General features: G+C 45.5%; 1 protein-coding gene and 1 non-coding gene across 2 annotated transcripts in view; one reads left to right on the forward strand and one right to left on the reverse strand.

Moving 5' to 3' along the window:
- LOC136150196 (lactoperoxidase-like) overlaps positions 1 to 27,319 on the reverse strand; it is a 60,003-nt gene that overhangs the window by 13,981 nt on the left and 18,703 nt on the right. The window contains 8 exon segments of the mRNA XM_065910940.1: positions 280 to 440; positions 2,054 to 2,378; positions 3,846 to 4,052; positions 4,791 to 4,920; positions 5,334 to 5,451; positions 7,145 to 7,305; positions 12,004 to 12,049; positions 12,052 to 12,087. Of these exon segments, the coding sequence (XP_065767012.1) occupies positions 280 to 440; positions 2,054 to 2,378; positions 3,846 to 4,052; positions 4,791 to 4,920; positions 5,334 to 5,451; positions 7,145 to 7,305; positions 12,004 to 12,049; positions 12,052 to 12,087 (1,184 nt within the window).
- Positions 9,397 to 9,503, forward strand: LOC136150386 (U6 spliceosomal RNA). The gene has a single exon (XR_010659819.1). It is a non-coding gene; the product is annotated as a U6 spliceosomal RNA (small nuclear RNA).

Here is a 27,319-nt window from a genome sequence, read left to right on the forward strand (position 1 = left end):
AATGTTAACTTCAGGCTTTTGACATTGTACCATAGTGATGCAAACCAACATATGAATGACCTGCTGACACCCTGAATCCAGGGATTCATTTTGGGGCAGAGAAGCTGAAGAAACAGAAGGGAGGGCTTACAAGAGTGAGACAGTGGGAAAGAAGCAGGAGAGGAGCGGAAGGGGGGATGGAGGTCTGGCAGCAGGCAGCAGGCAGAAGGCAGAAGGCAGAAGGCAGCGCCAGGTGAACAAGCGAGGCTGGTGTATAGGCAGTGCTCCCGGGCTTCTCACCTGTATGAAGGCTCCCAGGATTTTCCGGGCTTCCTGGTAGAGCTTCTCTCCACCCCAGTGAGGGTTGAGTTTCTTTAGTTCTCTGGCCAGCCGGTTGTGCTCTCGGAGAAGGAGCGTGTGGGAAGTGGCCAGCAGGATCTGCTCTGAGGCTCGGGAATCTTCTGAAAGCCCAGAAGGCAGGAAAGTGGGTTCACCCTGAGCAGCCCCTAAACGCAGTAACCTACACAAAGAAATATATGATGGTGCCCCAGCGGGAAGCTCTCTTAAGTCCCTCCTTCTCGTTAATTGAAGCTGGAAAGAGATCTGAGTTGTGATTCAAAGATTTGAATCCCAGATCTGCATACACACCTTTTAGTTCTGTCACTTTGGACAAGTTACTTAATGTTTCTAAGCCTCAGTCTTCATATCTGTGAAAATGGGGATAATAAAGTTGACCCCCCCCAACTAGACTGTGGTAAAGACTACAGATGACATTAAGAAGTAAAATTTTGCTAATTAAATCCAAATTGCCTTCCAAGACAGGACGTTCAAATCAGCGAGGGACTTTTTATTGTTCCGAGCAACTCTAACAGTTTTAGGAATGCAGATTTGAGGGTAGGAACCTGGGAAGGGTTAAATTATTCTGTGTAATAAGGGAGAAGAATATAGACATGGGGGCTGTTGGGAGGAGAAGGTCATGTAGATGGTGAAAGACCAGGTGCTTTAAAGGGGGCTTCTCTTTGTGTCCGCTAATCTTCAGGAAAGTCTGTGAAATTCACAAATGCTTGGTCTTAGTGGATATTTTTATGGAAAATAGGAAGGGCTTGGTTTTATGTCTGGACTGATGTGAGATGTGTGTGTGGACACAGAATCCAAGATATCTAGCAAGAGACCTGGGCCTTCTGCCATCTCTGGGTGGGTTTCATCCTAGAAGACTGGATTTTTGGAAGAGATAAGACCTCTGGAAGCCAAAGGCAGAGAGGACCAGGAGGGCATGAGCCCCTAGAATGAGAATTGGAGGGCTTCAGTTGCACAGGCTGCATGGAATGGGGGCTCTGTGCCAAGATTATAAAAAGCCTTAAAAATATACATTCCTTTTGATTTATATAGAACTTCCTCCTCTAGGAAGTTATCTTAGTAAACTTACTGAAGCTCAGCACAAGGATTCCTCAACAAGGATGCTCATGACCTTACAAACAGCAACAAAATTACAGAAAAGCTAAAAATGACTTAAACGTCTCCACATAGGGTTGGTAAAATAAATTATGATAAACATATGCCATGGAATGCTAGGTAACCATTAAAGGTCGTGATGAAATAGAAAAAATATTTAAAGATGTGATAGGTGAAGAGAAAACATCGGATTACAGAGCTGCACTCTAGTATGACCCCAATTGTGTAAAACAGTGTAGAACAAGATCTATGATAGGAAAAAAGCTGGAAAGATAGGCCCTAAAATGTCAAGGATGATCATCTGTGAGTAGTGGGATTTTGTGGAGTTTCTTCTTTTCTTTGTGCTTTTCTGGATTTCAATAATTTTTTTTTTACATACACAGAACACATGTTCTTAGATCCTGTATCTGTTTGGGCCCTTCTGCCAGTCCTGGACCAGTGCCTGCAGAAAGTGGTGGCTTTCAGTATTTTTCCAGAAGACAATGAGAAGCAGCAAGGGTCAGTCTTCCAGGGCTTGGAAGCCACCGAGCACCCTCGAGAAGCTTTTCCGGACTCCCTGTGCTCTCAGTCCCCGGGATAATCCCTTTGTCCTTGGGCCCCTCTATTCCCAGCCTAGACTCACCCGCCAGGAAGCAGGGCACGCGGGCAGTGGTGTTGATGAACTCACAGGGGCTCGGCTTCTTGTTGTCAAAGGGCAGGTAGGCCAGCCCATGGTCCTGGGCTTCTTGGTTGACAGCCATGAGACCCAGCGGGCTGCTGAGGTTCCGGAGACGGCTGGCCAGGCTGGGCTCAGAGCCGTACACTAAGCTGGCGTCCAGGAAGGAGGTCAGAGCATTGATCTGTTCTCGGGCCAATGACTGGTAAGGTGGAGTGGGGCAGACAAACCCGGCTTGGAAGAAAGGCATGCATTTCCCTTGAGTCTTCAACTTGGGATCATTTTTCGGGAACTGCAGAGAGATGGGGGTGGGTTACTGCAGAGGTGGTACAGCCGGCAGCCTCTCCCCGGGGCAGGTTTGGATGCATCTGGCCAAGATGCTGATGGTGCCCTCCTGGGACCCTAGTGCCAGACACTGCCTCCAGAGGCCTCGTGCTGACGCTACATCCTGGGCCCCCAGGACCCTGAAGTTCACTACCTCCTGCTGTGTAAAAGGGTTGAGAGGAATCATTCCATCTTTTACAGCCAAAGCCTCAAATTTTCGGTTGTAAGGGAGTCCTGGGATCCAGGCACAGGGAAGCAGGACATGAGGCGGGAAAGAGTTTGTTAATAATTACTACCAACAACAGCTACCATTTATTTCTTTTGGACCTACCATGTGCTTGGTATCATGTATACTTTATCTCACTTTACCTCATAAAACCCTGTAAGTTAGGTAATTTTGTCTCACTTTACATGAGAGAAAACTGAGGCTCGAAAAGGTTAAGTCATTTGCCCAAGAACATACAAACTGAAAGGGAAAGAGGTGGGACTCAGATCTAGGTTGACCTTACTCCACAGCTTATGTTTTTCATGTGCTGTTCTGTGCTCAGTTGCTTCAGTTGTGTTCGACTCTTTTCGACCCTATGGACAGTAGCCTTCAGGCTTCTCTGTTCTCCAGGTAAGAAAGCTGGAGTGGGTTGCCATGCCCTTCCTCAGGGGATCTTCCCAATCCAGGAGCAAATCCATGTCTCTTATGTCTTCTGCATTGGCAGGTGGGTTCTTTACCACTAGCGCCACCTGGCAAGCCCATGGTCTTTATACCACAACACATATTCTTGATAAGCTTGAGTGAACAAATCACGCTCTCACTGTAAAACCCAGGAATAAGAAGAAAGGTGCGCCACTGCAAATTCCTTTCCCTTCCTGTTGGTAATTCCCATAAGTCCCTGCTGCTCGTTCTGACTCATCCATCACGTTTCAGCTCTTTCTGGGAGTAGCCTTCCTGGACTCCATGATGATTCATGGCAGCATTCCACAAATTTACTGAGTATACAATGACTCTCCTGCGGATCTGGATAAAAGGTAGACTCTGCTTCCCAATGTTTGGGGTGCTGTTGAGATTTTACATTTCTAATAAGACCCCAGGTGACATCAGTGCCGCTGGGCCAGGGATGAAGAAAACCCTCCCCAGAGCTTCCCAGTTTTGCCACTAGTGATTACTTGTCCATTTTCCCCACAGGTCTTCCTTCCTCGAGGGAAGGGATGCTGTCTCGTTCATCTTTGAATCTCAGGTGCTTAGTTGTGGCCTGATGATGGCAGATGATGGATGTCTATTTACAACATAAGTGGGCAAGTGAATGAATAGAACGAGTGAGGCTTGGGAAACTGTCAGATCAGCATTCAAGATCTCCAGGAAGTCCTGACTGATGGGCTGGGAATACCTGCTACACCAGGGAGGCAAGCAGCTTGCCAGGGGCCTGCCGCTGCAGGGGCCTACCATGATGGGGAAGTAGTTGTCTCCCTGGATACAGTGCTCCTCACACTGGGCTTTGGAGTGCTCACTGCTCCCCAGTTCTGTTTCCGGGGTGAAGTCCAGGTCGTGGTCCACAATTTGACCCCACTGCATGAAGAGCAGGGACCTGTTTTGGTCCAGAACACCCTCTTCGTCCAGGTAGCCTACAATTTTGTTGGATACCTCACGGGCCTACAGATGGAGACAGAAGGAGAGGGAAGAAAAGGTGCATTGAAGATTCAGATTGAATGCAGTATATTGAGTACCCACGACGTAACGGGTACACTTCATCTTCAGGACAAGCTCTGAAGTGGGTGGCATTACTTCCCATTCTGAGTCCAAGAGGGGTGAGAGCAACTCACCAACGTCCTACAGCTACAAAGGACCAGGTCTGTATGACTTGATGGTTTCAAGGCTGATGCCCTTTCCACTCAAAGAGGGAAAAAAAGGCAGGCTGTCCCTTAAGTACATGCTACGGAGGAGGTGCCAGGCGTCTGGAAACAGGAATAGAGGGGCTCTGGGGAGGGCCTGCCAACTCAGATAAGGCCAATAGATGGGACCTGCAGGCAAACAACAGCTGATGCACTCCAGGGGCTGCGGCAGGACAAGCGCCAGCAGGATGGTGCAGGGAGCCCATCTGCCTGGGAGACCCCGGGGTACTTGGCTTGATGGCGGCTGGGCCATGACCACCACGTGGCTGGGCTCGGGACCTGGGATCTGCAGCCCTCTAGTGGCGTTTCCCGGAACACCACGAGGGAGCGAGTCCCCATCTCCGTGTCTCCTTGGGTGTGGCTCTGCCACGCGTCTGTCTGTCCTCGCGCCCGTGTCTGCGTCCTCTCCTCGGGTACTCAGGGGAGCGCCTCCCTTCCCCTCTGACTCCATCTCCCCGCGCCAGCTCGGGGCTCGCCCCCTGCCCGCGGCCGCGCTCACCAGCGGGACGCGGAAGCCGTTGCGCGTCTTCCTCTGCGTCCAGCCGAAGGGCAGGGCGAGCCCGTCCTCGTACTCCGCCGGCAGCCAGCGCGCCAGCGCCCTGTTGGCGGCGCCCAGCGCGGGGTTCCTCCTGAAATGGCAAGGCTGGCCCTCAGCCTCGGCCGGCCAGCTCCTGGGTCTGCTCTCCGCACACCCCAGGGGATTCCCCCGGGGAAGGACCGGAGCCTCTGCCCCAGGGAGACGGTATGAGGAGGAGGAGCCTCTGAAGTGTGCGGTGGTCTGGACCACTCCCATTCCCAAAGGCTCCGGGCTCCTCCGCCCCAGGGAAAGGCGCTCCTTTCGGCCGCATATAGGGTGGTCTCTCTAGACAAGTTGGGAAAGTGAGACAGGTGGGTTCCAACAGAATGGCTTCCAGCGGGTGCTGGCCCGGTAGGGTGAGACTATGGGAGTCCTGCCTCTCGTGCTCAAGAGGCCAAGCCCCTGGCTGGGCCGCGTAGGGCAGGTGGGCCAACCTGTGCACTACACACCCCCACGGCCGCTCACCTGTTATTACAGTCTCCCGTGATGGTGCGATAAGGGCTGTTTTCATCACATTTCACCAGAGGAACGGGGGCGCCGCAGCCCACCTCCCAGGAGAGTGCAGTCAGGTCCAGGCTAGGGTCTGAAAGAGAAGAGACGCCAGAGGGCAAGGTGGTGTCAGAAAACCCTCTATCCCTCCTGGGCCTGGGTTCTTCCTCCATTCCGAGGCCCCGAGGGGAGGTTCATCTTTTGAACTTGATTTTTGGGAGAATACATTTTACATTCTAAGCGAGCGTTTCTCAGGGGGTTTCACCCTTCATCCTGACACCTCATTAAGGTAAAACTTTTAATTCTCATTTCACAGAGAAGAAACTGGGACCATAGGGTTCCCAAGACTTGCCCAAGGCGGCACAGATTAGGAATAGCTCCAGTGAAAGTGAAGTCACTCAGTTGTGTGCGACTCTTTGAGACCCAGAGGACTGTATCCTACAGGCTCCTCCATCCATGGCCTTTTCCAAGCAAGAGTACTGGAGTGGGTTGCCATTTCCTTCTCCAAGAACTGTTAGTAATTCTTGGTCTATCAGATCATTTGAGTCAATGGAGTTTTCTTTTAGAATGAAAGTACCCCCTGAGAGGTTAGGTGCATGTTAGTATGAGTTTGTTTGATAAGACTGCTTTTCTAGAAGCTCCACTGATGGGTATGTCCCTGGTGGTCCAGTGGTTTAGACCCCACACTTCCACCGTAGGGGGCAAGAGTTCAACCCCTGGTTGGGAAACTAAGATCCCAGATGCCACATGGCATTGCAAAAAAGAAAAAAAAGGAAAAGAATTCCACTGACCTCTAAACTACTAAGCACACAGGAATCTAAATGGGAAAGATATTGGGAAGGAACAGGCCATTTTTAAGTGAGGAGCGCTGTGGTCTTGGGAGGTGTAACATAGTGGGGAGTTTTAGGCATCAGAGGGCTTCATGAGGGCACAGAAGAGAGAGCTGCCCAAGTCCTAGAGTAGCCTGTACTCCATCCTGGTACCTGCAGGGAAAAGGCGTCAGGGGATCCAGTCCTGGCCTGTTGGGGGGGGGGGGGCGGGACTTCTTCAGGGGGCTTATTTGCAGAAATGGGCAGGGGCCAAGGTTCAAGCCCAGCACCTTTTGAGTCTCATCAAGTTCAAGGCACTCCCTCCTTCTCCCTACCATGTCTTGGCCTCCTTCCTTCTTTGGGAACTTTGGAATTTGCCCATGTCCTAGGCCAGGGATCTTCCCCCACTTGAAGTTTTCCCAGCAAGAACCTGCAGTCTCGTCCTCCCGTCAAGATCCATCCCCTTCCTCCATGACCGTCCATGAACTGTGACATTTTGGCAGGGCGTGGGGTGGAGGGGTTGAAGAGTGCATGATCAATTGGCAAGTTCATTGTTTCAGCTCCACAGTACCCAGAACCAGAGGGACAGATCCTCACCTGTGACATAATCCCAGTAAATCTCCCCTGACACAGGTGACTTAACTGTCCCTTTCACAGGCGGAACTGGTGGCACTGTGGTTTGAGAAGGGAACCCGTGTTTATTGACTTTAGTCCTTCCTCTGGACAGAGGCATTACAGCTGGTATTATGCCAAAGGGCACGAATGTCCCCTCATTTGGAGTTGGCAGTGTGACCTTGCTGGGCCCGAGTTCCTTTCTCTGCCGAAAGGGCATTGACCTGGCTGCCCTCCCGGCCCCTCCTTGCTCTGAGGAAGAGAGAAGAGAGGGCTCCCGACAGGAGCCTCAGTCTTGATGGCTTCTGCTCTTTCCCGCAGAGAGACGAGCCCTTCCTGCCGTTGGGGGCGGGTGGGTTTCCGTACCTGTGACGTTGGTCAGGGCCGTGTCCCGCCTCAGCCTCTTCAAGGACTCCTCCCACACCTGCCCGTTGCGAATGGCCATGCGGGTCCGGCCCCTGGCGTGCTTGGAGTACTCTGAGAGCTGTCGTGTGGTGGGTGCCTCAGAGCTCAAGGTCGTCTTCAGACTACAGAGGAGAGCAATGGGGCAGCCATGGGGGTGTGGGCAGCAAGCAGGAGACCCCCACGTCTGTGCCCTCAGGATCTTTACTCAGCTCTCCTCGGATGCCCCTGGAAAATCTCCTCTGGGAGGCGGAAGCTGCAGTGTGTCTTTAAGCTTGGTGAAGTCTGGCTCTGAGGGAAGGCAGGCAGGTGGACCTGAGCGCTTCCTGAATCAGAGGGTTGCCGCTGTCATGGCGGCTTTCCGCTCAGTTGGGGATACGTAAATACGCCTAAGTCCCCGGATGTACCGATTCGGACTGGAGCCCCTGACCGTGGAACCCCGTCTTACTGCCCCTTGGGGACAACCAACTGATGCCAGTACTGGTGTGAACCAGATGCTGGAGACTTCTGATAAAGAGTTTAAAATGATTCAAAATCCGCTGTCGTTAAAATGGTTCAATAATCAATTTTAAGATTTTCTTAAATGAAGAAAAAACAAACAAACAAACAGAAACCCAGAACATTCCATAAAAGTAGAATTTATTATGTATGGCTGAGTCCCTTCGCGGTTCATCTGAAACGACCACAGCATGGCTAATTGGCTATACCCCAGTATAAAATACAAAATTTAAAGTTTGAAAAAAAGAGTTTATTAAAAAAAGAGTTTATTAAAAAAAAAGAGTTTATTAAAAACAGAAAACAAGTTGAAATTATAGAAATGAAAATACCCGAAGTGAATTTAAAAGCTTGTTGGCTAGACGTAGCAGTCAGGTAGATATAAGAAAACAAAATTGAAAACAGGTTAATGGAATATAGTCAGTCTGGAAAACCAGAGAGGAAATAGACTTCTACTACTAAGCAAGGTGAGGTGGGTGAAATCCTGCATGAGAACCCTCTCCCCACTCCTGTGTGAAATGCAGGGTCCTGTGAGATAATCTTTACGGCTCTAAGACTCTGAAGTTTTGGCAGTGGTTCAAACTCTCAGGAAGACAACCTTGCTTTTGGGATATACTTCACAGGCTGTAACTCCTGGCCTGTCAGTGTGGATCAAGTCGTTAACTCTATTTCTAGTATGCAGGGGCCTGGTGTTGCAGCCTGAGAGGTGACATGGACAAGCAGGCCGACCTGGGCTCCGGGGGAGGAGGCCGGGAGTGCAGGGACTCTTTTTCCATCTCCGGGCCTCTGCCCTGGTCCTAGTCATCATCCTCCCCCATCTGGATGGTCACAGCAGAGTACTGCCTCCCCTTCTGTCCTCCTCCCATCCATTCTCCACCTGGCTGCAGGAGGGATCTTTTTCAAGTGAAAAGCAGACCAGGCTGCTCTGATTTAAGCTCTTTCTTGGCTCACCCTGCATCCCTGTGGTGTACCTGAATCCATTATAACATACGTGCTCATGGTATTATGCAAGCTTTGCCTCCCCCTAGCTCCCAAACATCTGCAAAGGAGACCCTACACCCATGAACTGTCATGCCTGATCCCTCCCCTTCTCCCCCAGCCCCTTGCACCCGCTACTCTGCCTCTGACCCTCTGACTCTCAGGCTCCAGCTGTGTGTCCTTTTTTCCTACCACCTCCACCAGCATGGCCTTCTTTCCGTGGCCTGAGCACCTGAAGCTCTTTCCTGCCTTAGAACCTTTGCCTTCATTGCTCCCAGCCCCTGTAATGCTAGGCCCTGGCTTGCTACATGGATAGTTCCTTCTCGTCCTCCATCAGGCTTCCCTGCTTCCTGAAACTAGAGTAGCAACCACCGTTCCGTTTATTTCCTTCATCGTCCTCATCACAGTTTGTGGGTCGCTGGATTGTTTGTTTGTTTGTGACCAAAATGTTTAAATGTGATTATGTCTCCATGAGGTCCCTGAATCCAGGAACTAACCAGTGGGGATGAGTTCCAAGGCAGGGCTGGTCATCCTGGGCAGCATGACTCAAAAAGGAGGTGCTGAACATGGATTTTGCGGCTTTTAGTCTATCCCCACCTTGGGCTATAAAAGGGTTGACTTTAGGAGGGAGCAAGAAGGTTCACTGGGAGACAGTGGCTGAAATACCGGATATTTCCCTCCCACCACTGTGGGGCTTCGTCTTTGCGCTCAGTCGCATGACAGGGTCCTTACGAGAAGGACAGGTGGTTACTTTGGCAGCACATATCTTAAAATTGGGACTATACAGAAAGGATTAGCATGGCCCCTGCACAAGGATGACAGGCAAATTTGTGGAAGGTTCCATAGTTTTACCTAGAGACAGATTTTTTTACCTTTGTCATACAGAGTGAAGTAAGTCAGAGAGAGGAGAAACAAATATTGTATAATATCACTTATATGTGGAATCTAGAAAAACGGTACAGATGAGCTTATTGGCAAAGCAGAAACAGAGTCACAGATGTAGAGAACAAACTTCTGGATACCAAGGGGGAGGATGTTACGAATTGGGAGATTGGGACTGACGTATATACACTCTTACATATAAAATAGGTAACTAATGAGAACTGAGTGTGTAGCACAGGGAACTCTATTCAATGACCTGTGGTGAGCTAATTGGGAAGGAAATCCAGAAAGGAGTGGATACATGATACATATAGCTGGTTCACTGTGCTGTACAGAAAGTAACACAACATTGTAAGGCAACTATACGCCAATAAAGGTTAATTTTTTAAAAAAAGGTGAAAAAGAAGAGGGTGCCGCCGTGTGTCCTGGAGTTGTGGCTGGTCGTTGACACCTGCCTAAGGAGCCTAACGAAAACAAGAAAAGAGGAGGTGGCTGGCACTGCGCACCTAACAGCAGAGTGAGCCAGACAGGCTGGAGCTGGGCCCTGAATCCACACATCCTCCAGCAGCAGGGCAAAGCTTTTAGTCCTCCAAGCGTACGTGTGTGTGCATGCTCAGTCGTGTCTGACTCTTTGTGACCCATGGGCTGTAGGCCACCAGGCTCTTTTGTGTTTGGTTTTTGGTCCATGGGATTCTCCAGGCAGGAATACTGGAGTGGGTTACCATTTGCTCCTTCAGGGGATCTTCCTGCCTGAGGGATGGAACCAGCGTCTCCTGCATTGGCAGGTAGATTCTTTACCACTGAGCCACCTGGGAAGCCCCTCTCTGTACAGTGGTCCCAAATCAAATCCGGGAGACAGTTATGGGTGGAGTAGAAAATGATGACGTTATTGCTTTGCCAGGCAAAGGGAGACACATCAGGGTCCTGCCTGGAAAAACTGTGTTTAGTCTTCTGGAGCCTCTTTAAAGAGGACCTGGGTCAAGATGATATGCGGAGGGATGAGGTTGGGAGTCACAAGCTCCCGGGCTGAGGTTTGGAGCTGTGAGCTACTGGTCAGATACTTCTCTAGGTCAGAGACTTGGCAGCAAAGTGTGTGAGAGCAGAAAGTGCCCAAGGAGGGAAGGACCTCTGATCCCCCCACCCCACCCCCAGGCACTACATTATCCAAGTGATTTAGGCTTTGTCATCCTGTATCTCTTCTACCTCCCCTCAGCTTAATCCCTAAGAGTTAGAAACCTGCTTGGGGCATGGCAAGAAGCCCAGGAAAGAGGGGCAACAGACCCCATGGACCCTTCCTTCTCTCTGAAGCCTTCAACAGTTCTGAGCAGAGGAAAGTGAGAGGCTCGGGGCTTCATCTTCTTCTGCTGATACTCGAGTTCCTGAAAGGATACTGTTCTTGGGACTAGAAGAGATCAGAGCACACCTTGTCCTCTAAAAGTCAGCCAAAAAGTTGTGGGACCTCTTGAGAGTTTATGCAAGGGCCAAGGGAGAGTGAAACCCCAAGTTCAGTAATGAGACAGCGAGAGGAATGAGCAAGGTGGATTTCAGCTCCGTGAAGTGGTTACTCTGGTTTATCTGCCTCTTTGATCCAGCATGTGCTTCCTGAGGGCAGGGACGCAGGCTGCATGCTTATTTCAGGAAGCCCTGCCCCTCCACAGGGTTGGGAGGTAGCTGACTCTGCCGGTGTCCTGTATGATCCCCGAGTGCCTGTGGGCCCCTCCCCTGGCTGCTGCGGGTGGAGCTGCTGATGGCTCATGCCTCTAACCTTCTTGGGCAATGGCTTCTGAGTCCAGGGAGCTGGGTGTCCGGAATGACTGGGAGTCACACAGTGTCCTACACCCTCTAACCCCCTCCTCCCGCCGCTCCAGTACCAAGCTTGTAGCACATCTGGCTGAGTCAAGGACACCTCTGGCAAGTGAATGCTCTGCTCCCTTGCTCGAGGTAGGACAGGCTCTGAGATACAGCCCACACTCTGGATCTCCCTGAGAGGTCAGCTGGGGCTGGACCTGAAACTGCATCCCTGCTTATCGGCCTTCTTTTTACCCATCTGGCCTCACTCCTTCACTCCACTAGAGCTTCCTGAGAGTGCTCCCCTGTAAGTCACATGTATGTGAATGCAGCTCTTAGCTTCTGTTTCTAAGGGCTTGCTCTAAGTCATGCTGAATGAACGAAAAACTACTGACCAGTTTTCTGAGACTCTGGAAGGCATGACCCAAGGAATCACTCAACTACAGGAAAGAAAGAACTCATGGGATCAGATGAGACATCCCCTTCGAGGAAACTTCGAGGCTGAGGGTTTTAGGAGCTGTGGGTTCTTACTCCTGCTTGCCCCCTGCTTGCAGGTGAGGGGTGTGAGGGCAGGCTGTATAATTGCTTTGGCTCACTCGCCTGTCAAGACTGCTCTAGACACACTTATCCTTAACAGGAAGCCCAGGAAGGAATGTGTGTGGTGTGTGTGTCTCACTCACCTGGTCCGGAAGCCCAGGAAGGCCTTGTTGACCTGGATCTTGACTTTACAGCGTCAGAGATGGTGGTGGTGCTGGTGGCCTTTGCTTGGAGCAGGGAAACAAGGAGCAAGGTATCAGATGCCACTGTTTGGAGGAGCCCTTTGCTCTGTCTCCCGCTTTCTCTGCTATTATCCCCACTCCCCAAATCTGAGCAGGAAGAGATCAAGATTAGGAAACATTCCCCAGGAGGAAAAGCCAAGAATGAGAAGAATACTCTCTGATCCTCAATAAGGTATCTTTGTTCTTTAGGAGTCCACAAGAATAGTCATCCCTCTGTATCCACGGGGACTTTGTTCCAGGAACCCCCAAAATGCTCATGTCCTTTTTATAAAATGACATAGTATTTGTAAATCTATCGCATTATCCTATATACTTTAAATCATCTCTAGATAACTTATAATACTTAATGCAATGTAAATGTCATGTAAATAGCTGCCAGAGTGCATTTTTTTTTGAGGGGATGCTTTCTAGAATCTTTTTTTAAAAAAAAATTTATATATTTATTTAGTGGTGCCAGTTACAACATGTAGCATCTTTAGTTGCGGCATGTGAACTTCTAGCTGCACATGTGGGATCTACTTCCTCGACCAGGGATCAAATCCAGGTCCCCAGTACTGGGAGCATGGAATCTTAGCCACTGGATCACCAGGGGAGTCCTTGGAATCTTCTAAAAAAATACTTTCAATCCACTGTTGATTGAATCTGCTGATGCAGAGGCCTGCAAATATAGTGGGCTGGCTGACTGGATCCAGTGATGGGGTTAAGAAGTTGTGTGATGGGAGGAGCCAAGATGGTGGAGGAATAGGACGGGGAGACCACTTTCTCCCCTACAAATTCATCGAAAGAACAATTGAATGCAGAGCAAACCACAAAACAACTTCTGATCGCTAGCTGAGGTCATCAGGCACCCAGAAAAGCAGCCCTTTGTCTTCGAAAGGAGGTAGGACAAAATATAAAAGATAAAAAGAGAGACAAAAGAGCTAAGGACAGAGATCCGTCCCAGGAAGGGAGTCTTAATAGAGGAAGTTTCCAAACACCAGGAAACCCTCGCACTGGTGGGACTGGGGGAAGTTTTTGAATCTCGGAGGGCAACCTAACTGGGAGAAGAAGAATAAATAAAACCCACAGATTACTTGCCTAAAAGCATTTCCCAGCAGAAAAGTGCCCCAGACGCCGGCATCCACCACCAGCAAGTGGGGGTGGAATGGAGAGGAGCAGGCGGCATTGCTTAGGGTAAGAACCGGGCCTGAGTGCCCTGAGGACAATCGGAGGGAGGTTTTGAGAGTTACCAACTTAAACTGTGGGACAGCAAAAGAGAGAGAGAAAATTAATCGGCCTGAACACAGTGCCGGCCGAAGGCAGAACAAAGGGTCTGAGCAAGTCCAGAGAAGAGCTCGCAGGCTGCTGACTGGCCCAGCACCGCTGAAGGCAGGAGGCAGGGGGGAGGGGAAAGGGGCAGGCTCGGCCCCAAGGACCGCATCCCCGGCCCCAAGGACCGCATCCCCTACCACACTGCAAACAGGCCTCCACTTTCTAACCAAAGACTTCCTGAGATTCTGGATGGTTGACATCCGCTGGGAGGGTCGCGGCGAGACACAGGGCGCAGGCACCCGATCGGCGCAGGCAGGGACTGTGGCTGGGTACACGGAGGGGAGAAGTCGCACGCACCTGACTGGCACGGGTGGAAACTGAGGCTGGGACCGCGGAGGGGAGAAGGTGCTCAGCACCCGGGGAGAGTGAGCCAGTTAAGCTCCTGGCTGCCTGAGCCGCTGGGGCGGGGAAGGCACAAAACACAGGTGCAGCCGAGTCTGCGCTTTTGTGGAACACCCGAGGGCTGGAAGCGCGCGCAGTGCAGGGCACGCTCCATATAGAGCAGCCGGGAGCCTGAGCAGCGTAGATGGGGAAAGCAGCGCCCGTCCCTCTCCGAAGCGCGACAGAACTAGCGAAAGTGAACAAGAGACCACCTCCACCCGCCTGTGTCAGGGCAGAAATTAGGTATTGAAGAGACCGGTAAACAGAAGCCAAATAAACAAAGGGAACCGCTTCAGAAGGGACCTGTGCAACAGATTAAAATCCCTGTGGATAACACCGACTACACCGGAAGGGGCCTGTAGATATCGAGAAGTGTAAGCTGGAACAAGGAGCTATCTGAAACTGAACCGAACCCACACTGACCGCAACAGCTCCAGAGAAATTCCTAGATATATATATCTTTACTTTTTGTTTTTAATTAAAAAAAATTTTTTTTCTTTTTTCTCTTTTATTTTCTTTTAAAATTCCCTATTACTCCCCCTTTACTCCTTAACTTTCATTTTCATAGATTTTTATGATTATTTTAATTAGGAAAAATTTTTTTCTTGTTTTTATTTTTCTTTTTCTCTTCTTTTCTCTTTCTTTCTTTTCCTCTTATTTCCTTTTAAAGTCCTCTATTACTCCTCTACTACTCCTTAATTTTCATTTCACTATAACGTTGCAAAAAAAAAAAAAAAAAAAAAAAAAGAGAAGCCCTATTTTTAAACCGAACTTCATATATATTTCTAAAATTTTTTGTTATTTTGTTTTTGTTTTTAATATTGTATTTTTAAGAGTCTAACCTATACTCTAGATTTTTAATCTTTATTTTTCAGTATATGATATAAATTGTGGACATTTAAGAATCCAATATTCAGTTCCTATTTTGATTCAGGAGTGTGTTGATTACTCTCTCCCAATCTTGACTCTCTGTTTTCTACCTCAGAACACCTCTATTTCCTCCTTTCCCCTTCTCTTCCCAATCCAATTCTGTGAATCTTTGTGGGTGTCTGGGCTACAGAGAGCACTCTGAGAACAGACAACTGCGTAGATCTGTCTCTCTCCTCTTGAGTCCCCCTTTTTATCCTCCTGCTCATATCTATCTCCCTCCTCCCTCTCCTCTTTTTCATTTAACTCTGTGAACCTCTCTGGGTGTCCCTCAGGGGGGAGAATCTTTTCACCATTAACCTAGAAGTTTTATTATCAATGCTGTATAGTTGCAGAAGTCTTGAGACTACTGGAAGAATAAAACTGAAATCCAGAGGCAGGAGACTTAAGCTCAAAACCTGAGAACACCAGAAAACTCCTGACTACAGGGAACATTAAGTAATAAGAGACCGTCCAAAAGCCTCCATACCTACACTGAAACCAACCACCACCCAAGAGCCAGTAAGTTTCAGAGCAAGGCATACTAGGCAAATTCTCCAGCAATGCAGGAACATAGCCCTGAGCATCAACTTACAGGTTGCCCAAAGTCACACCTAACATATAGACCCATCTCAAAACTCATTACTGGGCACTCCATTGCACTCCAGAGAGAAGAAATCTAGTTCCACACACCAGAACACCGACGCAAGCTTCCCTAACCAGGAAACCTTGACAAGCCAATCTTCCAACCCCACCCACTGGGTGAAACCTCCACAATAAAAAGGAACCACAGACCTCCAGAATACAGAAAGCCCATTCCAGACACAGCAATCTAAACAAGATGAAAAGGCAGAGAAATACCCAACAGGTAAAGGAACATGAAAAATGCCCACCAAGTCAAACAAAAGAGGAGGAGATAGGGAATCTACCAGAAAAAGAATTTAGAATAATGATAATAAAAATGATCCAAAATCTTGAAAACAAAATGGAGTTACAGATAAATAGCCTGGAGACAAAGATTGAGAAGATGCAAGAAATGTTTAATAAGGACCTAGAAGAAATAAAAAAGAGTCAATTAAAAGTGAATAATGCAATAAATGAGATCAAAAACACTCTGGAGGGAACCAAGAGTAGAATAATAGAGACAGAAGATAGGATAAGTGAGGTAGAAGATAAAATGGTGGAAATAAATGAAGCAGAGAGGAAAAAAGAAAAAAGAATAAAAAGAAATGAGGACAACCTCAGGGACCTCTGGGACAATGTGAAACACCCCAACATTCGAATCATAGGAGTCCCAGAAGAAGAAGACAAAAAGAAAGGCCATGAGAATATACTCGAGGAGATAATAGCTGAAAACTTCCCTAAAATGGGGAAGGAAATAGCCACCCAAGTCCAAGAAACCCAGAGAGTCCCAAACAGGATAAACCCAAGGCGAAACACCCCACGACACATATTAATCAAATTAACAAAGATCAAACACAAAGAACAAATATTAAAAGCAGCAAGGGAGAAACAACAAAGAACACACAAAGGGATTCCCATAAGGATAACAGCTGATCTATCAATAGAAACCCTCCAGGCCAGAAGGGAATGGCAGGACATACTTCAAATAATGAAAGAGAATAACCTACAACCTAGATTACTGTTCCCAGCAAGGATCTCATTCAGATATGAAGGCAAATTCAAAAGCTTTACAAACAAGCAAAAGCTGAGAGTATTCAGCACCACTAAACCAGCTCTTCAACAAATGCTAAAGGATCTTCTCTAGACAGGAAACGCAGAAAGGTTGTATAAATGTGAACCCAAAACAACAAAGTAAATGGCAACAGGACCATACCTATCAATAATTACCTTAAATGTAAATGGATTGAATGCCCCAACCAAAAGACAAAACTGGCGGAATGGATACAAAAACAAGACCCCTATATATGCTGTTTACAAGAGACCCACCTTAAAACAAGAGACACATACAGACTAAAAGTGAAGGGCTGAAAAAAAATATTTTTCCAGCAAACGGAGAACAAAAGAAAGCAGGAGTCACAATACTCATATCAGATAAAATAGACTTTCAATTAAAGGATATGAAAAGAGACAAAGAAGGACACTACATAATGATCAAGGGATCAATCCAAGAAGAAGATATAGCAATTATAAATATATATTCACCCAACATAGGAGCACCACAATATATAAGGCAAACGTTAACGAGTATGAAAGAGGAAATTAATAGCAACACAATAATAGTGGGAGACTTTAATACCCCACTCACAACTATGGATAGATCAACTAAACAGAAAATTAACAAGGAAACACAAACCTTAAATGACACAATGGACCAGCTAGACCTAATTGATATCTATAGGACATTTCACCCCAAAACAATCAACTTCACCTTTTTCTCAAGTGCACACAGAACCTTCTCCAGAATAGATCACATCCTGGGCCATAAATCTAGTCTTGGAAAATTCAAAAAAATTAAAATCATTCCAGTCATCTTTTCTGACCACAGTGCAGTAAGATTAGATCTCAATTACAGAAAAAAAATCATTAAAAATTCAAACATATGGAGGCTAAATAACACGCTTCTGAATAACCAACAAATCATAGAAGAAATCAAAAAAGAAAAAAAAATATGCATAGAAATGAATGAAAATGAAAACACAACAACCCAAAACCTATGGGACTCTGTAAAAGCAGTGCTAAGGGGAAGGTTCATAGCATTACAGGCTTACCTCAAGAAACAAGAAAAAAGTCAAATAAATAACCTAACTTTACACCTAACGCAATTAGAGAAGGAAGAAATGAAGAACCCCAGGGTTAGTAGAAGGAAAGAAATCTTAAAAATTAGGGCAGAAATAAATGCAAAAGAAACTAAAGAGACCATAGCAAAAATCAACAAAGCTAAAAACTGGTTTTTTGAAAAGATAAACAAAATTGACAAACCATTAGCAAGACTCATTAAGAAACAAAGGGAGAAGAACCAAATTAACAACATTAGAAAAAAAAAAATGGAGAGGTAACGACAGACAACACTGAAATACAAAGGATCATAAGAGACTACTACCAGCAGCTCTATGCCCATAAAATGGACAACTTGGAAGAAATGGACAAATTCTTAGAAAAGTATAACTTTCCAAAACTGAACCAGAAAGAAATAGAAGATCTTAAGAGAGCCATCACAAGCAAGGAAATCAAAACTATAATCAGAAATCTTCCAGCAAACAAAAGCCCAGGACCAGATGGCTTCACAGCTGAATTCTACCAAAAATTTAGAGAAGAGCTAACACCTATCTTACTCAAACTCTTCGAAAATTGCAGAAGAAGGTAAACTTCCAAACTCATTCTATGAGGCCACCATCACCCTAATTCCAAAACCAGACAAAGATGCCACAAAAAGGAAAACTACAGGCCAATATCACTGATGAACATAGATGCAAAAATTCTTAACAAAATTCTAGCAAACAGAATCCAACAGCATACTAAAAAAATCATACACCATGACCAAGTGGGCTTTATCCCAGGAATGCAAGGATTCTTTAATATCCACAAATCAATCAATGTAATACACCACATTAGCAAATTGAAAGATAAAAACCATATGTTTATCTCAATAGATGCAGAGAAAGCCTTTGACAAAATTCAACACCCATTTATGATTAAAACTTTCCAGAAAGCAGGAGTAGAAGGAATATACCTCAACATAATATAAGCTATATATGACAAACCCACAGCAAGCATCACCCTCAATGGTGAAAAATTGAAAGCATTTCCGCGGAAATCAGGAACAAGACAAGGGTGCCCACTCTCACCACTACTATTCAACATAGCTTTGGAAGTTTTGGCCACAGCAATCAGAGCAGAAAAAGACGTAAAAGGAATCCCGATAGGAAAAGAAGAAGTGAAACTCTCGCTGTTTGCAGATGACATGATCCTCTACATAGAAAACCCTAAAGACTCTACCAGAAAATTACTAGAGCTAATCAACGAATATAGTAAAGTTGCAGGATATAAAATTAACACACAGAAATCCCTTGCATTCCTATACACTAACAATGAGAAAACAGAAAGAGAAATTAAGGAAACAATACCATTCACCAGTGCAACAAAAAGAATAAAATACTTAGGAGTATATCTACCTAAAGAAACAAAAGACCTATACATAGAAAACTGTAAAACACTGATGAAAGAAATCAAAGAGGACACAAACAGATGGAGAAACATACCGTGTTCATGGATTGGAAGAATCAATATTGTCAAAATGGCTATACTACCCAAAGCAATCTATAGATTCAATGCAATCCCTATTAAGCTACCAACGGTATTTTTCACAGAATTAGAACAAATAAATTTTCAACTTGTATGGAAATACAAAAAACCTCGAATAGCCAACGTAATCTTGAGAAAGAAGAATGGAACTGGAGGAATCAACCTGCCTGACTTCAGGCTCTACTACAAAGCCACAGTCATCAAGATAGTATGGTACTGGCACAAAGACAGAAATATAGATCAATGGAACAGAATAGAAAGCCCAGAGATAAATCCCAGAACCTATGGACACCTTATCTTCAACAAAGGAGGCAAGGATATACAATGGAAAAAAGACAACCTCTTTAACAAGTGGTGCTGGGAAAACTGGTCATCCACTTGTAAAAGAATGAAACTAGAACACTTTCTAACACCATACACAAAAATAAACTCAAAATGGATTAAAGATCTAAATGTAAGAGCAGAAACTATAAAACTCCTAGAGGAGAACATAGGCAAAAACACTCTCCGACATGAATCACAGCAGGATCCTCTATGACCCACCTCCCAGAATATTGGAAATAAAAGCAAAAATAAACAAATGGGACCTAATGAAAATTAAAAGCTTTTGCACAACAAAGGAAAGTATAAATAAGGTGAAAAGAAAGCCCTCAGATTGGGAGAAAATAAGAGCAGATGAAGCAACAGACAAAGGATTAATCTCAAAAATATACAAGCAACTCCTGCAGCTCAATTCCAGAAAAATAAATGATCCAATCAAAAAATGGGCCAAAGAACTAAACAGACATTTCTCCAAAGAAGACATACAGATGGCTAAGAAACACATGAAAAGATGCTCAATGTCACTCATCATCAGAGAAATGCAAATCAAAACCAAAATGAGGTACCATTACATGCCAATCAGGATGGCTGCTATCCAAAAGTCTACAAGCAATAAATGCTGGAGAGGGTGTGGAGAAAAGGGTACCCTCTTACACTGTTGGTGGGAATGCAAACTAGTACAGCCACTATGGAAAACAGTGTGGAGATTTCTTAAAAAACTGGAAATAGAACTGCCATATGACCCAGCAATACCACTTCTGGGCATACACACTGAGGAATCCAGATCTGAAAGAGACACGTGCACCCCAGTGTTCATCGCAGCACTGTTTATAATAGCCAGGACATGGAAGCAACCTAGATGCCCATCAGCAGATGAATGGATAAGGAAGTTGTGGTACATATACACCATGGAATATTACTCAGCCATTAAAAAGAATTCATTTGAATCAGTTCTAGTGAGATGGATGAAACTGGAGCCCATTATACAGAGTGAAGTAAGCCAGAAAGATAAAGAACATTCCAGCATACTAACACATACATATGGAATTTAGAAAGATGGTAATTATAACCCTATATGCAAAACAGACAAAGAGACACAGATGTACAGAACAAAATTTTGGACTCTGTGCGAGAAGGCGAGGGTGGGATGTTTCGAGAGAACAGCATCGAAACATGTATATTATCTATAGTGAAACAGATCACCAGCCCAGGTTGGATGCATGAGACAAGTGCTCGGGCCTGGTGCACTGGGAAGACCCAGAGGAATCCGGTGGAGAGGGAGGTGGGAGGGGGGATCGGGATGGGGAATTCATGTAACTCCAGGGCTGATTCATGTCAATGTATGACAAAACCCACTACAATATTGTAAAGTAATTAGCCTCCAACTAATAAATATAAATGAAAAAAATGAAAAAACATATAGCTCTATCAAGCTCTCTACAGTGGGAAAAATCTCTCTTAGCCATAGGGCTGTGTGCGTGCCTGCTCAGTTGCTCTCTTTTGTCTGACTTCTTGCAACCCCATGGACTGTAGGCCACCAGGCTCCACTGTCCTGGGAATTTTCCAGGAAAGAACACTGGAGTGGATTTCCATTCCCTACTCCAGGGGAGCTTCCTCACCCAGGGATCGAACCTGCATCTCCTGCATTGGCAGGTGGATTCTATACTACTGAGCCACCTGGGAAGTCCAGGGTTACCCAGTTCCTTAAAAAAACAATATGATTCAATCACTCTGTATCCTCCCTGGATGAAACCCATTTAAATATTGCTGCAATTCATAAATCTGATTAAGAACCAAGTGTCCACAGGACATTGGAGACACCTAGAACTAGACTTTCTGGGTTAACTAGATGTCCAGGTTTTCTGTAGATAGCATGAGATAATACTGATAGAAAGAAGATGATATGATATGCCTGGCTATGATAGATAACCCTGTAAATACCACAAAATTTTCACTATAGATCATATCGTATTGCATCAGTCTCAAGAACACCATAGAGAGCATCATTCTGTTACTATTTTTCCCCAACTTTCTGAATATCCTGGACTTATGATCTCTGTTAGGCTTTAGTTCCCAAACAGGATGGATGAGAGGAATATGGCATCTTCAAGCCCTGAGTGTTTACGATTCTATGACTCTGTTTTCAGACTCAGAAAAGCCTCTTTTCCCCACAGTGAATTCAATAATATTCTCCCTTACACTGAACAGGGATGACCTTCCAAGGTGGCAGCTGAATCTGGTGCTAGAAAATGCTGGATGATGACAAGTGCAAATCCAGTACTGCAAGCCCCCTATATATGAATGAGTTCCATTCTGAGGGCAGATTTGTAAGTCCAATTTGTTCATAAGTCCCACAAAGTTAGCCTAAGTACCCAACTAACACAATCGGCTACATGGTACTGTACTATCATAGGTTTATAATACTTTTCACACAAATCACACACAAAAAGCAAACACAATAGAACATTTGAGATCTTACAGTACAGTACCTTGGAAAGTACAGTGGGACAGTACAACAGTTGGTATACAGGGGCTGGCACCGAGTGTGCAGGCAGGACGAGTTCCTGACTGGAGGAGGGAGAGGAGGTGGGAGATGGTGGAGCTGAAGGATTGCCAGCAATAGGGGAAGGAGGGCAATGTGCACTTTCACTAACACCTGACGTGGATAGCACGCAGCTTCCCATCTTTGAAAGTTTAAAATCTGAAGGTTCCTATGTAGGAGGTTTACTGTACCAAGCTTTCTGAGAAGACTTTAGGATATTTCATCATCGACTTTGCAGACACCAGGAAAAATTAAAATCAATGAGTCTTACCTATAGAGTGCCTTGGCCTCCTGTGGCAGCCAGGGGGAGTTTCTCTGCTTGGAGGAGCTGGCCTTTTATACCATCTACCAAGAGTTAATTTCAGAGAAAGGCCCAGAAGGGACGATTTTGAGGGGCTGATGTGGCTGGCAGGAGACTCAGGTTCAGCAGGAAACACTCCGTGACTAGACAGATGCTTGAGGAAATTGCCAAATGGCAGGGTTTGGTGGTCTTTTATACCATCTATCAGGAATTAATTTCAGGGAAAGGCCCAGAAAGAGAGATTTTGAGGGGCTGGGATGTGGCTTGGAGGAGACTCAGTTTCAGGAGGAAACACCCTGTGACTCTGGGCACACGCAGGAGGAAACGGCTGAGTGGCAGGGATTGGCTGATACACTGTTGCTGACCCTGGAGGAGACAAATCCTCTTCTCATTTTCCAGCTTAACTACATGGTCCTGCTGCCATCATGGAAGGCAAAACTCCAGTCTCTGAGCAGGCTTGTCACTTTAGCTCTTAAAATTAGGAACAATTAAATGACTTCTTCCCCATTCCTTTATCCACTGTCCTTTTGAATTCTTTTACTTTTCATCCTATCATTGTGGAAGCCAATAGATTCATCTCTGAGATTTACAGTAGTTTTCAAATGTTCCCTTTTTGGATGGTCAAAATTTCAAAATACAGTTCCATTTTGGCCACCAGAGAAGTGACAAGAGCCCTGCACTTGTTGTCAAGGGTAGCTTAAATTCCTGTCTCTGTCACTGTGTGGCTCTGGACTAGTCACTTCACCTTCTGTTTCCTTGTATACTCTAGTTGCAAAACCAGTGGTTGGCTTAGATGATTCCTAGGATTCTATGACTTCATACCTTCTACAGGCTGAGCCATTAAAAAACACCAATATCCAAGACCTTATTGATTTAAAGCCCGATTATAATGTTATATATCATCAAGTTCATTAGATCATTATAGGAAGGAAACAGGAAGGTTCAAGAATAGAAAATTTCATGAAAATGGATTTGATAGACAGACAAGTTAAAATGTAAACTTCTTTATAAAATTATACTTTGCATTGGAAATACTCTGGGGGACTGTCAGGAATTCATCACCCCAAAACCAGTCCCCTGAATTTACCTTCCAAAAAGTGGTATTCCTTTCCTCTGGCTGATGCAAGGTAGTTAGAAGCTGCTTCTCTTCTGATGAATCCAGGTAAACGAGCTGGGCATCTCAAAAGAAGGCAGTTGTCCAGGAAAGCCAAGTGAGGGACTACAGGTTCTTCTTGTTTTCTTTGAGAGACATTTCTGCTTCTCAGCCAAGTTTTTCTTTGTCTGACCATTCCCTGAACTCTGGGGCTTGATTCTCAAGGCTCTCGCCTCTGGGTTGCATGTTTTATGAGTTAATGAAGCTGTATCTCTAGGTGGATCTTGACATAGTTGGTTCTGAACAATTACAAGTTGGAAATTCCTTCTGGAAGACTGTGTAGGATAACACTGTCTTCCTATGTGCATATAGTGAGCTACTGGAGTCAGGGTTACAGGTCTGACTGTCCCTGGCTCTTGGTCATGTTATGATGTGATATGTCTTAGGTTTGAAATTTTTTGGAATGGGCAGAGATGGGGCATTGTCAGATCCAGACTGGGCAGGTCCTTCTTTTGCTCTGGGTGTGAAGCAGACCTGGAGGCTTCACAGTGGACATGGAACTGTCCTGTGGCTAATTTGTATTTTCAGAGCTTTGCTGACATTGGATGACATGTGTTCCTGGACTTATCTCAGTCTAGTTATATCTGTTTAACACAGTTAGATGCCTCCCCATTAGGGAACTGGCCTGAGAAATAGAGACTGGAAGACAAGTAGTCCAGTCTAAAAAGGCCAACAGTTTCTTATACATCAGCACAGAGAGTTCAAGGCCTTTTAGTAATAGCAGCATCAGGAAATACCTGATGCCAAATGCTCAGCTTCTCTGTACACCAGTGGCAAGTCACATCTCAGAGATGGAGTTTGGGGTGAAGCATAAAAGGACAGTTTTATTGTTTTGTCAAGCAAAGGGGTCCACAGTGGGCTAATGCCCTCAAAACCATGAGTCCCCACTTGGGGAAGATAGTGAGAAGTTTTATAGTAATTGTTCAAAGAGGGCGTGATCAGCTCATGGACATTCTACTGATGGGTTGGTAGTGAGGTAAGTAGCAGTGCACATCGTCATTCTTGAAGTTCAGCTGATCTGGGGTCTACATGCCTATGGGCAGCATACTATTTTTAGCCATTACCTGCAGAGGGTTTCAGTATCTACAAAACAGGTCAAAGATATTGTGTGCATCCAGTGATGGGGAAACAGAACTTTGCCCCAAGGCTGCTCTTGACTGTTTATTTCTCTCACCTCCTTCCACATTGCTAAGAACGCTTATTCCCAGGTCTGGCAAAGATTTCACTGATAGGCTACTCAATGTGCTGCTCATATTAGACTAGGCCTCATTAACACTGTCAAAAGGCTCCAGACCACCTGTCTCGCTGGCCTCTTATGGTCCAGGAAAATGTTCCCTCTTGTTCCTTCTTCCCATGCCCAGAGTTACACTATTACAATCACTGATCTCATACGGAACTATATGTCATCATTCTAGCAAAAGCTCAGTCACACGTGTGCTTATGCAATAAGCAAATTTTGTAAAACAGGAAAACAGAGACTGAGCCAGGCCTGTCTTTGTGTGTTTGTGGGTCTCCTGCGGAGGCACAAGTTACAAGTGGTCTGCCGCAGGGACTAGGGCTGTGGCAGCAGCAGTCCTGGGAGACACGGCGTGTGGCATAAATCCGCTACAGTGACAGTCAGTCCCTGGCCATATGACTGAATCTGTTGAGCTCACGTGATTTGCTATTATTGCTCGGTTACATAAAGACTTTGGTAAGAATCCTAAAGGTTTAATACTGTCAGGATATAACTTGGTATAATTATTTTGTCCACAACAAATGGGAGTTGTTTTTATCAATTGTCCCTTTTCTGGAGTTATCCACATATCCTGGTCCCAAATTTGGTATATTTGTTGGGCAGTGTATCGTGAAGTTTTAATTTCTCTGTGGGCATGGCTAGTATTGGTTGTTTCTTTTATATAATAGCTATAGGTATCTCTTTCTGTTCAATCATAATCAAAATGTAAATTATGTCCCAGTCCATTCATATTATTACACCAAGTCAATAAAGTCATGTTACGGACATTTATATTTTTGGTTTGATCTTCTTGAATAGAATGACATACCTTTTGAAAATCGGGTCCATCTAAGGGTGACACTAACCAAGGCAGTCCATGAATGGAGGGTAATTATAGGGCTACACAGACCCAACAGTCTGACCAGTTTTGGAACACTGCTTAAGAATGTGCCCATGAAATGAAAACAGTATCCTGTTTCCAATCTAAAGGCACTTGAGAGGTCATTATTACGTTAAGAAGAACAAAATAGAGTAGTGTGTGTCTGAGCATGTTGTGTTAGAAGATTTACTTATCTGGGCCCTGTGGACATGATCTTGGTTCCACTGTAATTTCCTAGCTGCCATATTTGTGCCATCACTTGGCACCACTGACATAATGCTCAAAGTAGAAGCCTTGGCTAATTTTACAAGACAAGCTTTAAATGATAGTACAATGGCGATTGCTGCCTTAAATTCAGAACAAACTTTATTGTGCAAAGCTGTACTCTAAAACAGAATGGCATTAGATATATTAATGGCTGCACAGGGAGGAAGCCGTGCTATAATTCATACAGAATGTTGTATGAATTATGTGTATATATATATACAGAATGTATATATACATGATTGCTCACAAAATGTGTCTGATTCTCTTCAAGACATGAAAAGTCAAGTCCAGGAGATGGCTGGTTCCGCTCCTCCTTTTGGGACTGTCTTATGGAGCTGGGTACCTTGTGGAAACCCCTGGTCCTCATTGGAAGCCTTATTTTGCTCTTATTGCTTTTTGGTCATTATATTCTAAATTGGCTCTCTTGCCTGTAATGTCCCACATAGAAGCTATCAAACTTCAAATGGTTATGGAAATGGAGCCTAAGATGATATTTCAAGATCCACTGGATCGCCCCACTGGTGGAGAACCTAACTGCCATCCCCTAACAATGTTCCTACACAGCTCAAAGAAGCCAGATCCGTCATTGCCTCTCTCTCCATAATGGCACTTAGAGTCTCTATCTCTAGAGAAGTGGATTGAATAAAAGTTGCTAGGCAGTCAGTGTAGAACTCTGAGACTGTATCATTTGTCTCGAATTCCTGGAATGTGTCCTTGGTCTGATATATTATCAGCATTCAGATTCAGAGAAGGGCAGTAATTAACTTTTGCTCCATATGCCTAAAGGAAATACAACTGGTGGTCATTAATCTTCAGTTCAGTTCAGTTCAGTCGCTCAGTCGTGTCTGACTCTTTGCGACCCCATGAATCGCAGCACACCAGGCCTCCCTGTCCATCACCAACTCCCGGAGTCTACCCAAACCCATGCCCATCGAGTCGTGATGCCATCCAGCCATCTCATCCTCTGTCATCCCCTTCTCCTCCTGCCCCAAATCCCTCCCAGCATCAGGGGCTTTTCCAACTCTTCGCATGAGGTGGTCAAAGTATTGAAGTTTCAGCTTCAGCATCAGTCCTTCCAACGAACACCCAGAACTGATCTCCTTTAGGATGGACCGGTTGGATCTCCTTGCAGTCCAAGGGACTCTCAAGAGTCCTCTCCAACACCACAGTTCAAAAGCATCAATTTTTCGGCGCTCAGCTTTCTTCACAGTCCAACTCTCACATCCACATTAATCTTAAGCCTATACATTTGGTCCATTGTAAAAAGGCCAGGGGGCATGAAAAAGGGTGGTGACTTAAAGTGTCAAAAGAAGCCACAGAGATATTAAGTTAAGCATTTTGACATTTAAACTGATTGGCTAGAAATAACATGATTTAAGTGAAAGGTTGTTGCTGAAGGATAAGACGCGGGATTCTTGGCCTCCGGAGGAGATGAATTCAATCCGGAGCCAGAGACGAGGCTGGATCGCTCAGAGCTTTTGTGTAATAAAGTTTTATTAAAGTATAAAGGGGACAGAGAAAGCTTCTGACATAGGCATAGGCAAAAGAGTTCCCCCCTCCTAGTCTTTAGCTGTATGTTATATAGTCATTCACAGTCTGTTAATGAAACGAAAGGAATGTCATAAAATGTAGAATGGCACCAGATAATTCATCCCTAGCCATAAAACGATTGA

The sequence above is a fragment of the Muntiacus reevesi genome, chromosome 18 (assembly GCF_963930625.1).
Source record: "Muntiacus reevesi chromosome 18, mMunRee1.1, whole genome shotgun sequence".
In the NCBI taxonomy this organism is placed as follows: domain Eukaryota; kingdom Metazoa; phylum Chordata; class Mammalia; order Artiodactyla; family Cervidae; genus Muntiacus; species Muntiacus reevesi.